The sequence below is a fragment of the Triticum aestivum genome, chromosome 7D (genome assembly GCF_018294505.1).
Source record: "Triticum aestivum cultivar Chinese Spring chromosome 7D, IWGSC CS RefSeq v2.1, whole genome shotgun sequence".
NCBI classification, from domain to species: Eukaryota; Viridiplantae; Streptophyta; class Magnoliopsida; order Poales; family Poaceae; genus Triticum; species Triticum aestivum.
This window is the reverse complement of record NC_057814.1, coordinates 553712196-553730740: the sequence shown is the minus strand read 5'-3', so window position 1 is coordinate 553730740 and position 18545 is coordinate 553712196. Positions and strand designations below refer to the sequence as shown.

The 18545-nt window shown below is 41.6% G+C and overlaps 1 protein-coding gene across 1 annotated transcript; it reads left to right on the top strand.

The window, feature by feature from the left end:
* Window positions 1-2266: 2266 nt before the first annotated feature.
* LOC123165048 (uncharacterized) lies at window positions 2267-2901 on the top strand. The gene is made up of 2 exons (XM_044582675.1): window positions 2267-2485; window positions 2580-2901. Exons 1-2 carry the CDS (start codon window positions 2267-2269, stop codon window positions 2877-2879), a joined length of 519 nt encoding a protein of 172 aa, XP_044438610.1. The 3' UTR covers window positions 2880-2901.
* Window positions 2902-18545: the final 15644 nt, after the last annotated feature.

The following is an 18545-nucleotide window of genomic DNA, read 5'->3' as shown; positions in this document are numbered from 1 at the left end:
GCCCAGTTTCCCTCATAAACGGGGTCAACTTGTTTACGTTTTTGATACGGTTTCTCTTATAAACTGGATCAGCCAAAGCTTAAGGGGTGACTCTTGGCTTTGGCAGCTTTTTGATCAATATATTCAGGTGGGGATCTTCTCCCCGCCGGTGACCATTAAAAATAAAAACAACCCAGCATTTATGACCACCAATGTGCCAAAAGGTGATTGAGAAGGAAAGTGAAGCCAAATGGTATTGCATGATACTGAATACTATACTAACATTGACAAAACTTCTTAGCAAGACACGTCAAAATAATAATAGTGTGACATCCTTATAAAGAAATATTTTCTCCAAGTTAGATATATATGTAAATGACATCGGCAATACAATTAGAAGATGGATTATCTGATGCTCCTAAGTAGCAGATGCATTTCTCAATGGGCAAGTGGAAAGATTCGCAGCGCTCTCAGTGAATGGATTAGCTCTTTCAACCATTGGTGCGTTTGATACTCTCAATGCTTGAATCCTATATTTGCATAGAAAAAAAACAGTACTACATATATAGAACCAAAATGGAACAATGACCTTTCTGTTCTGAGCAATACAAATAAAAATTTAGTATAAATAGAAACAGTCAAAGACATTGCCCAAATGCTACTTCGTCCGTTCATAAATATAAGATGTTTTGAATATTTCAATATAGACTACATCCAGACTGAAATGTGTGAACAAATAAACTAAAACATGTCTATATACATCCAATTCAAAAAACAAGTTAGAACTTCTTATATTTGTGAATGGAGGGAGTATTTAGTGAGCTGTTTGGCTGAACATTGGTGATGCACATTACGAACTCACCTATTTACAAACTATGCAAATATGAGTATACACTTTTCTTAGTTCTTATCAAGGAAAGCTACATAATCAATGGTAGCTTTTGTTGGTTCAGTGCATGTACAGAAATCACCTGCTCTTATGGTCGCAACAACACCAGTCTCTCAGCGAATCTGATGAATGGGAAGATGAACATATGTGAGGACTAAAATGGGCTAAACTAAAGATGCAACGCAAAGGGTAATATTATGATAAATTTGTACACTAAGATGCAACAATGCCCTATGCTCATGAACAGACCGCTATAATAAGTTCCGGAGAAGAAAATCATATAGAGTAGGATGATTCATTTGGCAAGAATCCCAAGAAAAATGTAATATATCTTTATTCTAAAATGTAATGTAAAAAAAAGATAATTCAATAAATGAAAGGACAATACGATTTGAACAACTATTCATCTAAAGACCTTAAGAATGAAGGGAATGTTTATTGCAAATACTAATGTAAGGAGAAAGAAATGATTCCTAAAATGTTTTTTTATTCCAAATCATTGTACTGCAAAGTTATAGCGATTTGCCTACATATGGATAGTAATACAGACCTAATCTTGAGATTGCAAATGCTACCCCAATATGGCGGCTGGGGTTCTTCTGCTGCGAGAGAAAGAGAGTTGAGGGCGTGCGGAGATGGGGCTTACATGTGGTGGCGACATGACCCAGAGTCGCCAGCTCGCTGCCGCCGCGGTTAGGGCTACCAAGGACCTGCGAGAGAGAGAGGGGAAAGGGTTTGAGGTGAGCGAGCTATCGTGGGAGAAAGAGAGATGGGGCGTCGGCGACATCACCTGCCACCGGACAAATAGGGTGCACCGTCGCCATGATCAATTGATCCATCCCCGCATCATCCTCTCACCTCTCGCGCAGCGCCGGATCCCCTTCTCCTTTCTCTCGCAGCGACCAAGCAGTTCTGTGTGTTGAAGTATTTTTTTTTTCTTCGGGTGGGTTAGTGACCGGGTGGATCGACCACATGCCTTCAAAAAAGTCCCCAAAGTAGCGGCCCATTAGGACAGTCGGCCCAGGTCGCGGTACATTGTGGCTGAAACGAAGATCTGACGGTCAGAAACTTTTTAAACGCATAATCTAACAGCCGAAAATGCTGATGTCGTGAGACAGCTCGGTTTAAGCTCAGTTAAAAGCCTAAAAAAACCTAAAAGATTAAGATTTGGACGATATAAAACATCAGACAACCCCCCGCCCTGTCCTCTCCCGTGTCCAAATCCCCCAGCGCCGCCACTCCCACAGTGCCTCAGAAATGCCGAACTCGCAAAAGCGGAAGGCCACCGGCGCACCGGCGCCGCGGCGCTGCCCGCCGCCCCGCATGGAGTACCGCGCGCGGTCCGACGAGGCATGGTACGGCGCGCGCGTGGTAGTGCAGGACGGCTGGCTGCGCGTCATGTTCGAGAATTTCCCCGAGGATGCGGACGAGTGGTACAATCCAGGGGCTGACCTCTCATCCCCGGGCGACGTGGACGCGCTCCGCGCCAGGTTCCGCCGGGCGTGCCCCGCCCTCGATGATGCCCACTGTGGCGATCTCCGCCCGGGCGACCAGCTCTGCCTCGCCTGCGATATGCACGGCGGCGAGATCAAATACTACGACGCCGTCCTCGAGGCCGTACGTCTCCGCGTCGCGCCCTACCCAGTGCATTCGCCAGACACATATAGTATGTTGTAGGAGTAGTAATAATTGGCGCCGACCAAATATGCAGGTAGAGAAGGCACCTCACGGCACCGTGGACGGCGAGGAGCGGTGCGCGTGCCGTTTCACGGTGTGCTGGACGGAGGGGCCGCGCCGCGGTTGCTCGGACAAGGTGGGCGTCGAGGTGGTATACTGCGTGCTGGAGTCACCGATCCAAGATCCGGTGCTGACCGAGTTCCTGGACGATGTGAGAAACCGGTTCGGCGACGACCAAGAGGAGGCGACGGCGGTGTCTCAGCAGGCAGCCCCGAGCGGCGAGGAGGAAATTGCGCTGGTTTCCAGCCTCACGAGTCACGAACTCCTCGAGTAGCTTGTCTTATTCTTTTTAACGAAGGTATATCCCCCTGAATTCATCAATCAAATAATTGCTTACAAGATTGAGGCTGTTTGGATTGGAGCCCTCGACTGCCCATCCAAAAAAATTGGTTCATTGACCGAGCCCGGGCTTTCTCGCTGATGGTCACTAATTATGTGGTGCGCCAAAGCCCGTCTCAGTTCCTTTAGTTCAATTCTAACTAGTGAAGATCCTAAAAAAAAAAAAAATCTAACGGGCCGGCTTTAAAATCCAATATTAGTGTGCTATATCGTGCTATAGCATGCTACTTCCTTTGTCTGAAATTACTTGTCAGATAAATGAATATATATATCTAGACGTATTTTAATTCTAGATACATTCATTTTCATCCATGTCTGTGACAAATAATTTCAGATGGGTAAGGGAGTATATCGCACTATAGCATGCTATTAACGAGATACTATACATTCATTTATATAGTGATCTATTGCTCAGCATGCTATAACGCAATTCTAAGCCAAAGTGTGGGCGAGTTGTCGAGGAAAAATTGTTTGCCAATTATTTGGCTCGTCTTATGGTTGCGAAGAGCGCTGGCTGACACATGGATGGAGATCCTAGTGGTAGCCATGGCCCCGTTTCTAGAGGAGAGATCGTGCCTGGTTGCAGACAAGTATATATATGCCTCTCCCCAGCATCTTTCTGCCCTATTCCTGACCTAGAAATGAGTCTTCCCCATTCTGGGTGACGTCTCCAACTCCCAAACTTAGGGTTTCACCCATCTTTGCCTGGTGAGAACGAAAGGTTAGAGGTGATCCACATTTGTTTACCGAAGTAGTTGCCTCCTCGTCTCGTGCTCCTACTTTTCTTCTCTCTGGCCCAGTTGTTATTTGGGTTCTAGCTGCAAGAGAGGCAACTGCCAAGATGGTTTTGGTGTTGGGCGACAGGATCACGATGCTGGCAGGTCCGACTATGGTCACGACCACTATATGTGGTAGTGTGATGAAAATTGGGGAATTTGGAATCTCTTCTTCGAACAGAGACACCAGATCTAGTGGCGCCAAGCATGCTGGGATGCGGCCGCAAACAATCAGCCCCCTCTGGCCGCTAGGGGGAGCGGTGGGCGCACAACATGCAGCTGCCTGCGAGTGTGGGTCACACCATCGATACTCGATAACAACCTGAGCCGATGCTGGCGATTCCTCAAGGGCACGAGCATCCGGACCCTACAAATCTTAAAGACATGAAATTTAAACAACAAGAGTGAGAGGGGGGCTCCATCTACATTCGTAGCACTCTGAAAATAAGAACCAACGGTGTTATTCAACCTGACAGTCAAATTACCATTTTAAGAGCACACTTCTAATCTAGTCACACCACACAAGATTAAAACCCCACTCAAATGGCAATCCGAAAGGAAATCTTAGTTGACCTTGTCGTAGGCCTTTTAAAAGTCCAATTTAAGAACAATATCAACTTTTTCCAAATGTGACGTGATGATGGATCTCATGTAGAGTTAAGATAACATCTATGATATTTCTGAGTTTTTTTTACGAAAGCATTCTGGTGCTTACTAATCAACTTATCACCAACGGGATCTACTCAAATATCTAGTACTTTAGTAATCCACGTGTAAAGGCATTTAAGCAAGCAAATAATTCTAAATTGTTGAATTCTACTAGCCCTCAAGATTTTAGGCAACAAAGTTATAATACCATAATTAAGCATGTGGGCATCCAAGGTCCGACTATGAAATAATGGAATAGGGCCATGACATAATGTTGCACCGCACCCCACAGTTTTGAAAAAAAAAACAAATAAATATATTGTCATACCCAGGTGCCCTATTGGCATCCATGGAAATAAGGTTTATTTCATTTCTTCCACATAGAAAGTTCTAATAAACATTCATTATCCATGCGCGTCACTTCTTGTCCCCCATCATACTAAGTACCTGGGAATAAATTGAGAAGGTATCTAGGAGCTGAATGAAATAAATCATATTACTATTGAGTAGCATGAATTAGCTAGGAGATTTTCAGTACCCTCAATACACACATCACTTACAATTAAGAAGTGTATGGTATTTTTTTCTTCTTTTTCGGCCATTAGCAATTTTATGAAAATATGAGGTATTTTGATCCCTTCCAGAAACCACCTTTAGTGTCATTGTTGCAACCAACTGATTTCTTCATTGGCGAGATTGAGTTCCACCATAATGTCAGGTCTTCTATAATACAAGTCGGAAGGGAGAGAGCTTAATGCCAAAAGGTCATGTAACTCAGGGAGGTCTCCCCTAAGATTTTATTTACTCTTTTTAGAATGCCCAAATTGACTGGCCCCATAAGTTAAAATATTGTTTAAACCTTTAATTTTTATACATATGGTCTTCAGAGAAAATTCTCTTATTCCAAACTTTATCCACTAGGGGGAGAAATTCAACATTTTTATCATCGTGTGATCAAACCTGAATTCTGTAGTTTCAGGGGGTATAGACACCTCACCACTAGAGGAAAGTAACAAAAAGGTGGGGGTCTGATAAATCTCTAACTAATTTCCTTAAATTAACAATGAGAAAATAACTTCCCATCTACAAACATAAGGAATCTTTTAAGTTTTTCTAAGGTGTGGTGTTTATGTTTATTAGTCCAAGTGTACTAGCCCCATTAATATGAAACTCTCTTAGACGAACAACATGAATGATAGATTTAAAGACATCTATAGCATGAGTGGTGCAATATTTTATTTTTCTCCTCACAATGCCTAAGAATATTAAAATCACCAGAACAAAATAAGGGATATCCATATTACACTAATATAAGCAACGGGTTCTATCGGGAATTCCTCTTTATGCTCTTGACGAGCTGCCTCATACTACACATAGGCCACACTTAATATATTCAACAACATCCGAAAGACACATTTTCAAAGTATATTTACCACAATGACAAGGAACAATTTCTGGGTTATCTTTCCGAACACCACACATTATCCTTCCAACTTTCCTATAAAACGAATACATTCCCAAGAGAATATGTCATAAGGATCGTACTTCCTACAGAAACTAGGAATATAACTTCTCTTCACAGTTTCCTCAAGAGCATGGAACTCCAGGAACTATAATTTATTAAATCAGAGTGGCAGGAATCCATTCTCTTCCTCCCTGCCTCCCAACAATTCCAAACTATACCTTCATTTATAGTTGTTAGGATGATTTACCTAGATCTCCAAGGAGGATGGCAGACTTACAGTTTTTATTTAGAGGGGCTACTTTTTTACTCCTAATCATCGGTTTAGAAACAACAACAATAACTTTCATGTATCTCTCTTTTTTATCTAACAGAAGTAAGGGATTCTTCATCAATAGTAGTGCCAGGCATCTATTCTATGTCAATAGGAGTATCCTCCCCTTTCTAATAAAAAATGTGTAAAGTAGCAACATCAACAACATGTATGTGTCCATGCACATTCTAGATTTTCCATGTTCTCTGGGAATATCAACAAAAGTAAAATCATGATCAGTGATAATCACACCACATTTAGAAGCCCTAGGCATCAAATCTTTGTTGGATAAGGAACCAAAGGAGTTAGATTCAGGATTAATAGGACTACCATCCAGATTCCTCTTCCTTGTCAAAGAAACAACTCTTGCTTCCATGTTCTCTATGTTATTCTACACATATTTTTGACTAATTCCCATATTAGCTTCAAGGTGAGGGGAGGAGCAGGAATCACATATTCCACCTAATCAGGCAGAGTTGCTAGGGGACTGGACCACATGTGTACCATCAATCTTTAAATGACACGCTTCATTGTCCTCCACCTCCACCACCTAGGGGTGTTAGTGACCACCTCCGCCACCTAGGGTTGTTAGTGACCACCTCCACATTCCACCCAAAGACAACAGAGATGGTAGGTGTATTGCATGCTACGTCTTGAACAAGTTTTTTCAAGTTCGCATTGCTAACTTACACATCACTAGTAGAGGAGACCATCCTATTACACTAAAGAGAAACAAAATTTATCATTCCCCTTATATTCTCCTCACTTTCACTTTCAACTTGTTATGATTTTTCCTGAATAGTTTTTCCTATACTTGTCATTAGGAGTAGAATGACTACATCCAGCAAATTGTTCTCAAGTGGTATCATGAGTTTTGGGCTATTCATATGATGGAATAGCTTCATCATTTTTCTCACTCACATTAATAGGATCTTTATGAGTATTTCTCACCAGCACCTCATCAACCTCAAACCAAACAATGGAAGTGTTTATCTAGCACACCTTCTGCAATGGGAGCAATCCCATCAACATCTCTGCATCCAATCATATCCCTAACAGACTCGGGGCAAGTTAATGTATATAAATCAATCACCAAGGTTACACCAACAAGGGAGCCCCCATAAGCCACACTTCTCTCATTTCTTTTGTCCAGAGATATATCACCAAGATGAACCCAAGCAATGTTCAAGATTACTTTGGAGCCGACAATTCAACCCAAGTAGATAATTTCACTATAGCACCCCAGGTTTTGAATGTCATACGATCATCATAAAATACATTTTCTACCTCCCTGGCATTAGAGAGCCACATCATATACTAATCAAGACCAATTGTCCTAGCGATACAACGCCAGCCCATTCCCAAGTAGAAAAATAAAGCTTATAGTTTGCCTAACTGAAGCACTACCCTCAACCACACAGTGATAACAATATTGTTTGAACAATCTTTAGCTTGCTTAGTAGTACATGAACCCTGTATATAATACAACCCTTGCCCTTAGCCTAGAATCCACACATAGGCACTTCTCAGTGCATATCAAAGCTAGGTCTCTCATCTTTGCACTTATCTCACAAAATGCTTGAGGGCAATGAACAGGAAAGTGACCAGGAGAGTTGTAGATATGACAAACCTCATGGCGGTATATTGTATCACCAAAAAATGATTACCAATGCATAAAAATGATATGCTTGTGGGTTTAGATCCTAATCTTATTGACAAAGGGGCGGTTGTACTTCATTATGTTGATGAAATGGTGATATGCAATGAACACGGCCTTCATAAATTTCTAAATGCTAAGCTTATTCTCCATCTTATTGAACTTGTGCATGTCTTAAAATTTTATTTCCAATTTATTTTAAAAAATTGCATTAAGGGGTGACGAGGTGGTGTCCTCATATGCGGACTTGTTCAATTTGCCAGATTGGACATTTTCCTATAATGTACCTAGGGATGCTTGTTAGTTACTATTCACTTAAGAAACTGGATGCATGGATTGGTAATTAACATGTTGTCCATGGGAGGGAGGCACATTCTACTAAATTCTTTATTTTCTAGCATTTCCTACTATCACATGTCCATGTTTCTAATGAATAAAACATATGTGGAAAAGCTAGATAAACACATAAGGCTACTTTTTTGGCAATGGTGCAATAATAAGAAAAGATACTATCGGGTCAAATGGTCCATGATATGTAGACCTAAGAAAAAATGGGCCTGGGTGTTAATGATCTCATGAAAATGAACATTCATCTTCTTGTTAAATGGTGGTGTAAATTAGAAAAGCATAGTGGCCTCTAACAGGATGTGGTTAAAGCCAAATACCTTACAAAGAAAATTTCTGATTTCCATAGTTGGAAGGCCTTGCTCAAAGTTCAAGACTTATATGTGGTAGGGAGGATAAGGAATTTTAATTTAGGTGATTTGGCTAGAGATTGGAAAGATTCTCTATATAAGAAGCCTCCCATGTGTGATAGATTCCATGAATGATTTAACATCTGTAATTTTCCTGATTTCACTATTAAGGAATGTAGCTTGGATAGTGAATCTACCTTTTTTAGAAGGATATTTCCCCTGTTCTCAATAAAAGAATGGAAGGATGTTAACCTAACATTGGAGATTTCCTCAAATCTAGGGCTTGGGATGATGTTTATTACACTTTTGCCAAGAAATATCTTTTCAATACAAAATCTATTTATGAGATGCTCGAGATGCATCTGAATGGGGGACATTATAGATGGACATCAAAAGCTACATACATTTGAATATTCAAATATTTTTATGGCCGTTATTTCAAAATGTTGTCTTCACTAGAAATTTATTGAAAATGAATAAATTGGAGTGGTAATCCTAGTTATTCATTCTCTAATGAGTATCACTCAGCTCATCACTTATTCTTCCTGTGACCTAGGACTAGAGTGCTTTGTTTCATCATAGGATATGTATTTTTAATAGAGTTATGCCCTAATAATTTTTTTAGTATTATTCTTGGTGCTTCTCTTTTCTACCAAATGGTGATCATTTTTCATGGTTGGTCATGCCATGGTTGTTTGGGCCATGTTGAATCATCATAATAAGGCAGTCTTTGAGGCAAAGATCCTAGAGACTCCTTTTAAGATTTTGTTGGTGCTTGTGCTTATCTATTATATTGGGTAGGTATTAAAAACTTGAGTGGATGGATGCTTTAAAGCAAGGTGTTGGGTAACTCAAGGATAATGATGTGACTATGATGAAGATATGTGTGATGGTGCATGATGCTCAAGCGGCGACTAGAACTGATCTGGAAGTCTGGGTGCTTCTTTTGTTGGAGATGCTTTGCTAGTGCTTTATATAACTCCGGTTTCTCATTTGGCTGTGATATCAGTCTATAAGACTTATGGATTGGAGGTGCACATTTTCTTAAGAAATTATATTTCCTAGTTCCAAGTATTAATAAATTAGTAGGGTACTTAGTCTTACCACACAGAACTTCAACATCTCTAACAATTCCCACAGATGAAATACTAGACCTTTATGCCAGTTTAATAGTCAAAATCTATTTCTTCTATAGAACAAGGTGAGATATCTCCGGTAATTTCTTGACAACCAGTAAAAGGAATAGCGCTTATGCTAGCTCCAATATCACACAACCCATGATAACAATGAGTACTGATCTTAGCAAAAATAACAGGCACACTAACATCATTAGGATGACTTTTATCGTTAACAATTTTAGTTGCTTCTTTGCAAAACTGAATAACAAGCCCATCCACATCATCGGTAAACAAATCTTTAATCGTAGCTATTTGAGGTTTGTGTACTTTTATAGGTTACTATAGTTACCATAGAATTTTGTTTAATTCTAACATAGACTAAACACATGGGTGGCTATGGCGACGCCTCCCAACAAATCATTAGCAGCAAACATATCCGTAGTTGATCAAAGTAGCAGATGAGAATAAAAATAGCAATCATATTAAATGTTTATCTTACCAAGAGTGCTACACTCCCCGGCAATGGTGTCATAAAGAGTGTTGATAACCCACAAGTGTATTGGATCTACCGTAGTCCTTTTTATAAATAAGAGTGTCATATCCAACGAGGAGTAGAAGGAATTGCTTTGTGAAAAGTAGCGAGATTCATTGAAAATCTGTACAGAGTGTTTGACGGTTTGGTTGAAAGCAAGATCATTTGAGAGAAAATAAATATTAATAAAGGTGGAGCAAGTGGCACAATCCTTAGTTATGCTAAGGACAAGCCGTTTTTTACTTGTAGGTATGAAGGTGTGCACGAGGACACCCAGGAGTTTGGTCAAGTTACTTTCATCAAGATTCAATGAGTTACCATTCATTAATTTGATTGTTTGTTACGCGGTGAAACCTATGATAATTAAAGTGATGTTCTTACTTGAACAAACAACCTATTTATGATTATACTCCCTTTGCAAGCATCCGCAAATACAAGAGAGTAATTAAGATAGCATTTAACCATAGCAATAAATCCTAGGGTTCCATCACCCCTCATGCAACAGTTCATAAACCTAGTTGTAGTAATATATCACTCCGGCCACCCAACCATGAACAAACTAGTCACATGATGCTCTTCTCTGGGTGCGTAAAGGTGAAGTGGTGTGTAGTCAACATTCACACAACACCACAAGAGAATTACACAACACAATATAAATTATTGAACTAGATTCAACTTCACAAGATTACAATAACATGATTTATCCCATGTCCTGAAGAACTTAAGAGATTACTCACAACACATCATATGTATCATGATTACCGGAGATATATGTATCTTTCACCGATAAAACTTCTAAGCATCAACCATAAGGAGTAATCACCACCAGAAACAAATCTTAGCAAGGGGTCTAAGAAGAATGTTCATAGAACAGAGAGATGGGGTGGAGTTGATGAAGATGTCGATGGAGATGATGATCCAATGATGATTGGAGTGTTTGTGATGACGATGGCTTCAAGTTACCCCTCCTGGAGGGATGGATCTCCGACGAGCCCGACCCCTGGCTTATATAACAAACCAAGGGTCCTAGGGTTATAGGATTAGGTAGGCTATGTCGGTGGAAGTAGAGTCCTCCATGGCTCCGATATCCTTTGATTATACTCCAAGTCTTCCGGAATCTTCATGTATTTCATCATGGGCTGCTCAAAGTGGCCCACGATGGAACCGACTTAGGGGTCCTCAGCCTTGCCCACCTGGCCGGGAACCGATGTGGTGCGAGATCCCTTAGTCGGGAGAACATCATTGCACACCTAGATTACATAACATAAAATATGGAAGTAAACAACAAATCAATGCTAAAAAATAAAGTAGGGTAAAAACAAGTGAGAGTAAATACCTATTACGGAAGTAAAGTAATATCAGGAAAATTCTTATCAATGTACCAATGACATGCGACATTGCCACAGAGGTTCAACACACCTGTAATCAGCCACAAAGATAAAACATAAGCCACGAGGACAAGAAGTACCGACAGAGGCCGATGGTACACGAAACAGGCACATAAACTGTGAAATGGAGGACCACTACCTTTTAACATATTGGGTAGCATGCTCACAGAGACCACAATGACAACATCCTTCTAACTTGCGGTAAGCACATCATCAATTGGAAATTCATTTGCATGATTGCCCCAAAGAACAAGCCTAATCTCAGATCATCTGCATTTAATAACAAAGGCTATAGTCCAACATGGCATGAAGAAACATGTCATGGCAACGCAGGCTAAAAATCCACCATAGATTAGTAAGGAGAACCATCATGGTGTTAGAAGGCCACTCCCGATGATACGAGTAAATGGGCACCACGTCTGAAACAACAGTTATCTTGCAAATCACATCTAAAGCAAGCAAAAACATAAAACTACGCGAGGGAAAAAACCAAGAAAAGTACAAAAACAACACAGAGAACTCAAGGAACAACAAATAAAATGGGGAGCAATGCTTGCAGGCATAAGAATCTCTACAAACGTAGATAGACTATACGTGCAAGATGGGAAATCATCCTCTAGACCAGAATGCACAGTAGCTGTGCTAAGCCCTGTAAATTGCATCATATTACAAAGGAAATTTTTATGGAGGAAAACCTTTGCCTTAACCAGCACGTACTTCAACCGTTCAGCTACCTCGGGAGAGACTTGTGCATACATATGATTCCCCTGGAAACAGAGTACATAAACGAGAAGTCAAGATAATAGATGGTGCAAGAGTATGGAGGTCAGACATATGTGAGGGCAATACAAAACGCAATATCAGGCCAACTTCCTGATAAAGCACGACCAAGTCGGTATGCATAATACGACCTTCATTCGTACCCCTGCGGAAGTGTCACATGCGTGAAATCAAGACACAGATAGTCTAGTTCTTTTCCTTGTCATTCATTTATGAAAGCAAGCTAACTGCACCAGACATCTACAACGAGAGAATTAACCGCTGAGCAAAATACAAACAATGCTCATCCCACAAACAAATCTAAGCTCTTTGGAAGCCAAGCAACCATCGTAAAAGATATGCCCGGTCATTTCTAAATGGTCATCACATATCACATTTAGCAGGCAATCACAGAGGAACCGAGGCAAAAAGCTATGAAAGTGCCATCCTTGTGAAAGACAGACAAATATATAAATAGCACCCCGAAAATATAGAACCAACCATAAGAACCGTCGGAACAATTTTCTCCACAAAACTAGTAATCATGTGTTTATAACAATGAACGTGCATCAGCCAGACGAGCGTCCATCACATAGCATGAAACTGCAGCAAGAACAAATGACAAGCAAAAAGAAACATAACCAGAAGAGAAAAGAAAAACAAGCCTGGCAGAAGAAAGAAAGAGGAAGCGGAAAAAGAACTAATGGTGCCACATGTCGTAAATCCGACTAGTGAATGTAAAAAAACTACGCTGCATACAACAAAGAGCCCGTGTAAAATTCTATACCAACTCGGCCAATGTATTTTTTCGAGAGTACGCCAAGAGCGTACCATAGATTTATAGAATATAGAGAATAATGTATAAGAGATTGAACTTGATGAAGGTAACCACAACTCGGTTCACCTCACATCCACCACCCCTACAATACAAAACTCAATTACTCACGCGCTAGTAGAGCTCCACTGCGGCCTAATTGTGCCCATAGATTGAGCTCCTGGAAGATCTTGTCTACCGTGTCGTCCTCATTGTCAACTGTCGATCTACCGAAGACCCTACCATTACGTTGTTTCCATAAGCTCCAACAAATCAGCATTACAAGGGCGTCAAATCCTTTCCAGTGCACTTTTTGAACCCTCTTACACGTGTTCGACCACCATTCCTTAAGTGTTCTATCCATCGAGTGCATCAGCTCCTGACCAATCCCCACTTTGCCGAAGCATTGGTGTCGGACTTGTCGTGCGAAAATGCATTGCAGCAGAATATGGTCTACCGTGTCTTCCTCTTGGTCACAAAGGAAGCGCGCCGAAGTCTAAGCTAGAAAATCGTGTCTCATCCTCCTATCTGATGTCCAGAGTCTATACTGGAGTGCCAGCCACATAAATATCTTGCATGAGAGCGGCGTCCAGCACTTCCAAATCGCCCCAGCACACAAGAATCTAACATCGCCCTCGCACAACATTTAATATGTCAAAGTTATCGTGTAGACTCCATTAGCATTCCACAGCTAGATAGCCTTATCCTCTTCCTCCAATTGTAATTCTATGTCCACCATGCGCTCCCACAAGTATATGAATTGGGCAGTCCTTCAGTGTTCAGCTCGCCCGCAATGTCTTGAGTACAGTTATTCATGTGTAGACCTTCCCTCACCGATAGTCGGTTCACCACACGTGTCTTGACAAGAGAAAAAACAGCCGGTGCAATTTCCTCCATCTGCGAGCCGCTGATCCACCCTTTCCAGAGCCTTTGGGTGCTTCCGCAACCATGAGATGATGTGTGGGCCTTGCTCTCATAACTTGGTTCACGAGGATCAAACGCCCTGGCCTAGTGATCATACCTCTCTGCCATCCTGGCATAAGCTTGAGCACCCCATCAACAATCGGTTGCCAGTAAGATCGAGTCAGTTGCTTGATACTTAGTCTTAGCCCAAGGTATTTGCATGGGAAACCTGGGATCTTCCAGGGGAGTGCATTCCTTACTAGCTCCTCATTTCCCTCGCTCGGTCTGATCATAATAACCGCTGATTTGGCAAAGTTTACATGGAGGCATGATGCCATACCAAAAACTCTCAGGATCTCTTGGACGAATTGAAGGTCAGAAAATGTGGGTCTAATGAATAGCACTACGCCATCCGCGTATAGAGATAGCCGCTGCATCGGCTCACAAGTATGAATTTTACTTAGCATCTGAAGCTCCTAACCCTTTATCACCATAGATGTGAGAATGTCCATCGCAATTACGAACAACAGAGGCGAAATGGGGTCTCCCTGTCGTAGTAATAAGCGCCTGATTTAGCCTGCCAAAACATCTACCATTGCCAAGGAAGAGTTTGTGCATTGCCGCCATCACATCTCCCTTAATCACTTCCCAAGCTTTCTGACAAAACAGCCCAATAAAGCCATCCGGGCCCGGGGTCAACCCGGGTGAACCGAGTAGCAGCATGTCGTCCCACACAGTTCGATAACCAACATACTTCTTCACCTCCCACTAAATACACACCGTGAGTGGCCGCCATAGCGCACCCTGAAACCACCGATCGACCATCCAATGGAAATTGCGTTTGAGTGGAAATATGGAAATGGAAATTGTGCCGCCATTGGATTGCAAATATTTTGTCGAGATCAGTGTACATGTTCCTTGCATTTAGCAACCTTCTTCTTGGAGGCCATTGTGTACACCTTGTTATTTCTCCCCATATTAAAATGAATCTTTGAAAGCTGGCACTGCATGGTTGAAGTTTCGGACCTTGTACTCCATGCCTTCGCCATTTTCAGATTTAATTGCAGTGAAGTTTATGTGTGTTGTTTCCAGATTTAACTGCATTGAATTAATGTGAAAATACAATATCCTTTAGCACGCTGTTTTGGTCTTAACATGTTCATTTTAATTTTATTTCCAAGGTTTGAAATTGAGCAAAATGCATATGCATATTTAAGTCGATGTCTCTATCTTCCGGAATCTTGGTACTAATGCTCTAGATAGAAGTATATTACTCAAAAAATAGGTAGAAGTATATTACAGAAAGTCATCATGTAGTCAAAGAGAATGGTATGTTTATATTTCCTTGGTACCTAGTGTAACAAATTGTTGCCTGAGAAAAACTAGAGATCTGAAGGATAAAATTTGTAGAGGGATGCAATGATGATTTAATATCATTATCTCAGGTGTACCTACAATGAGTTGGTGCCCCAATTGCTGATTTACAAACATAATACTCACTGGAACAACACAGTAGATTAACCATCTAAACTATCTAAGGACAGGCATGTGTTCATACTGGATGAAGCAGCTCACTTGGAAAAGTACAAGCATTGGTAGTTGAAACACAACGCGCTAATTCTGAAGTAACATCATTAAATAGTAATTCCTATGAGAAGATTGGAACATCCCTATGAGAGGATTTACAAATTTTGAAGGTTTTGAAACAAGCAGTAGCAGTAGTAGGGAAGCTTGAAGGAAATATGCCCTAGAGGCAATAATAAGCTTGTTATTTTATATTTCCTTATATCATGATAAATATTTATTATTGATGCTAGAATTGTATTAACCGGAAACTTGATACATGTGTGGATACATAGACAAAACACCGTACTTACTCGACACCTTGCTGGATCAAGAAGGCGAGGGACTTCATCGCGCTGAAGTGTGCAGAACTCAGAGGTGCCGTATGTTTGGTGCTTGATCGGTCGGAGCTAGAAGAAGTTCGACTACATCAACCGCGTTGTCAAACGCTTCCGCTTACTGTCTACGAGGGTACGTAGACACACTGTCCCCCTCGTTGCTATGCATCTCCTAGATAGATCTTGCGTGAGCGTAGGAATTTTTTTGAAATTGCATGCTACGTTTCCCAACAAAGTTTACAAGAGTCTTTCTTAAACCCACCGTTAAGTAATAATAAGAATATATTCAGATAAGCCTGGGCAGTACAGTAGCTAATCCACTAACAATAAACTATACACATATCTAATAGTAAATTACCTTGATAGAATATCCATCAATCCAAAGGAACAACACAAATTCGTGTCCACCTCTCTGTACATAGACTCTGTCGTGTATTAATGGATTAGCAGTACTCCATCTCTGTTTGATCCAGCTACCAAGCACCTGCGATAAAAGGTATGGTGGAAATCTCACTTTAGTATATGAAGTTATGAACTCACATTTCTCTGAGACTAATTCAGCTAATTCAGGCAGACCAAAATTCAATGTTGATTAGGCATAACACGAACACACAGTGTGCTTACTGCTTCAAAATTTTGACTCGACAACTCGTTCGTGCTGGTTTGGGAAACTGGGCAGCGTTTCAAGAATTTTCTCACCAATCACAGATTGTACAACCAAGCAGCCAAAATGACAAAAAGGATTGAAGGAAGGCAACATTTCAAAATTACTCGAGCTGATGTCAAATGCGTACATTTTGCGCTAACAACACGAATCAGATGATGGTCTTTCTAAGCATTAAGTTAAGAGGATGGTGCCGAGCCCTACACCTGTCGCTCATCTTCGTCCAGATTAGGATCATGAGTGGGGCCAAATCCAAATTCCCTACCGACGCCGACGACAATCGGTAGGCCATACGGCACCACATCTACTGGACCTTAGAATTTAGAGAACGGAAATCACAAGAGGAATCAGAGAACAGAAAACACAAGGGGATTCAGAGAACAGGAGGCATCAACTTCACAGTACCTCAGAATTGCATATATCGATAATGGCCGATCAACACTACATTAACCGACAATTTCACAATATGCATCTATTTGCATCAACGCAAACCAAACCTAACACAATCTAAAATGGCAGACGAATCAACTACTGCTGGCGAATGGTGACATGCGGTGGCTGGGTTTGGATTGGTCTCGCTCCTGTCATCGGATTTGATCCAATGCTTATGCGGGAGCAGGAGAGGATCGTCAATCTGAACTACATATACAACTATAACAACACAGAGGCTCTGTGGATGCTTAAAATGAAAAGAGACTGGTTCAAACTTTCAGGACCGGGGGCTGCTAGAAGATAGCATCCACAACACGTTCAGAGGTCCAGGGTTATCCACAACACGTTCAGGAGGTCAATGGAGACCATCTCAAGGTACTTAAAGCAAGTGTTGTACACTGTTGGGGAGCTCAGAAGAGAGATGATTAAGTCACCAACTGACCGGACTCCTACCAAGATTCGCACAAGCCCAAGATGGTATCCATACTTCAAGGTGAGCACCGTAGTATGTAGTTCATTGCTTGATATGCTTGGATACTTCAAGGTGAGGTAACAAGCTGCAACATTCGGGGGGAGGAAGCACTACACAAGGCAGAATGTGCTTGCTACTGTTGACTTCGATATGAAGTTCACCTATGTGCTGGTTGGCTGGGAAGGGTCAGCACATGATGCTAACATACTTAGTGACAGCATTAGTCGTCCTGATGCATCAGCCCCCTGATGGCAAGTTCTACCTAGGAGATGTTGGCTATGCATATCGGTCAGGTGTTCTTCCACCCTTCATTAAAACCAGGTACTATCTAAACGAGTTCTCTGGTAGGAACTACCCTACGACTCCACAGGAGTTCTTCAATCTCAGACAGGTCAGCCTTCGAGTAACGGTTGAGAGGGCATTTGGAGCTCTCAAGAATAGGTTCAAGATCCTGAATCAGAAGCCATTCCACCCTTACACTACCCAGGTCAAGCTTGTTCTTGCATGTTGCATTCTGCATAACTGGATCCTGCAATATTGTGTTGACGAATTGGTGCCTGAGGAGGAAGAGGTGACTGATACATCTCCAACATATCTATAATTTATGAAGTATTCATGCTGTTATTTTATCATTCTTGGATGTTTTACAACCATTTTATAGCAACTTTACATCATTTTTGGGGCTAACCTATTGACCCAGTGCCCAGTGCCAGTTGCTTTCTTTTGCTTGTTTTTTACATCGCAGGAAATCAATATCAACCGGAGTCCAAACGCAACGAAACTTTACGGAGATTTTTTCTAGACCAGAAGGAACCCAATTGGCCTGAGCTGCACCTGGGGGTGCCCCGAGGGGGGCACAACCCACCAGGGCGCGCCAGGGCCCCCTGGCGCGCCCAGGTGGGTTGTGCCCACCTCGGTGGCCTCCCGCACCCCCTCTTTGCACTATAAATTCCCAAATATTCCGAAACCCTTCGGGCATAACCTAGATCAGAAGTTCAGCCGCTGCAGGGCTCCGTAGCCACCGAAAACCAATCTAGACCCGTTCCGGCACCCTGCAGATGGGGGAA

Excerpts from the sequence above, each read along its gene's own strand:
- LOC123165048 (XM_044582675.1), top strand. The coding sequence starts at position 2,267 with ATGTTCGAGAATTTCCCCGAGGATGCGGACGAGTGGTACAATCCAGGG. Across the intron at positions 2,486-2,579 it reads ACGACGCCGTCCTCGAGGCC|GTAGAGAAGGCACCTCACGG; the intron begins GTACGTCTCCGC and ends CCAAATATGCAG.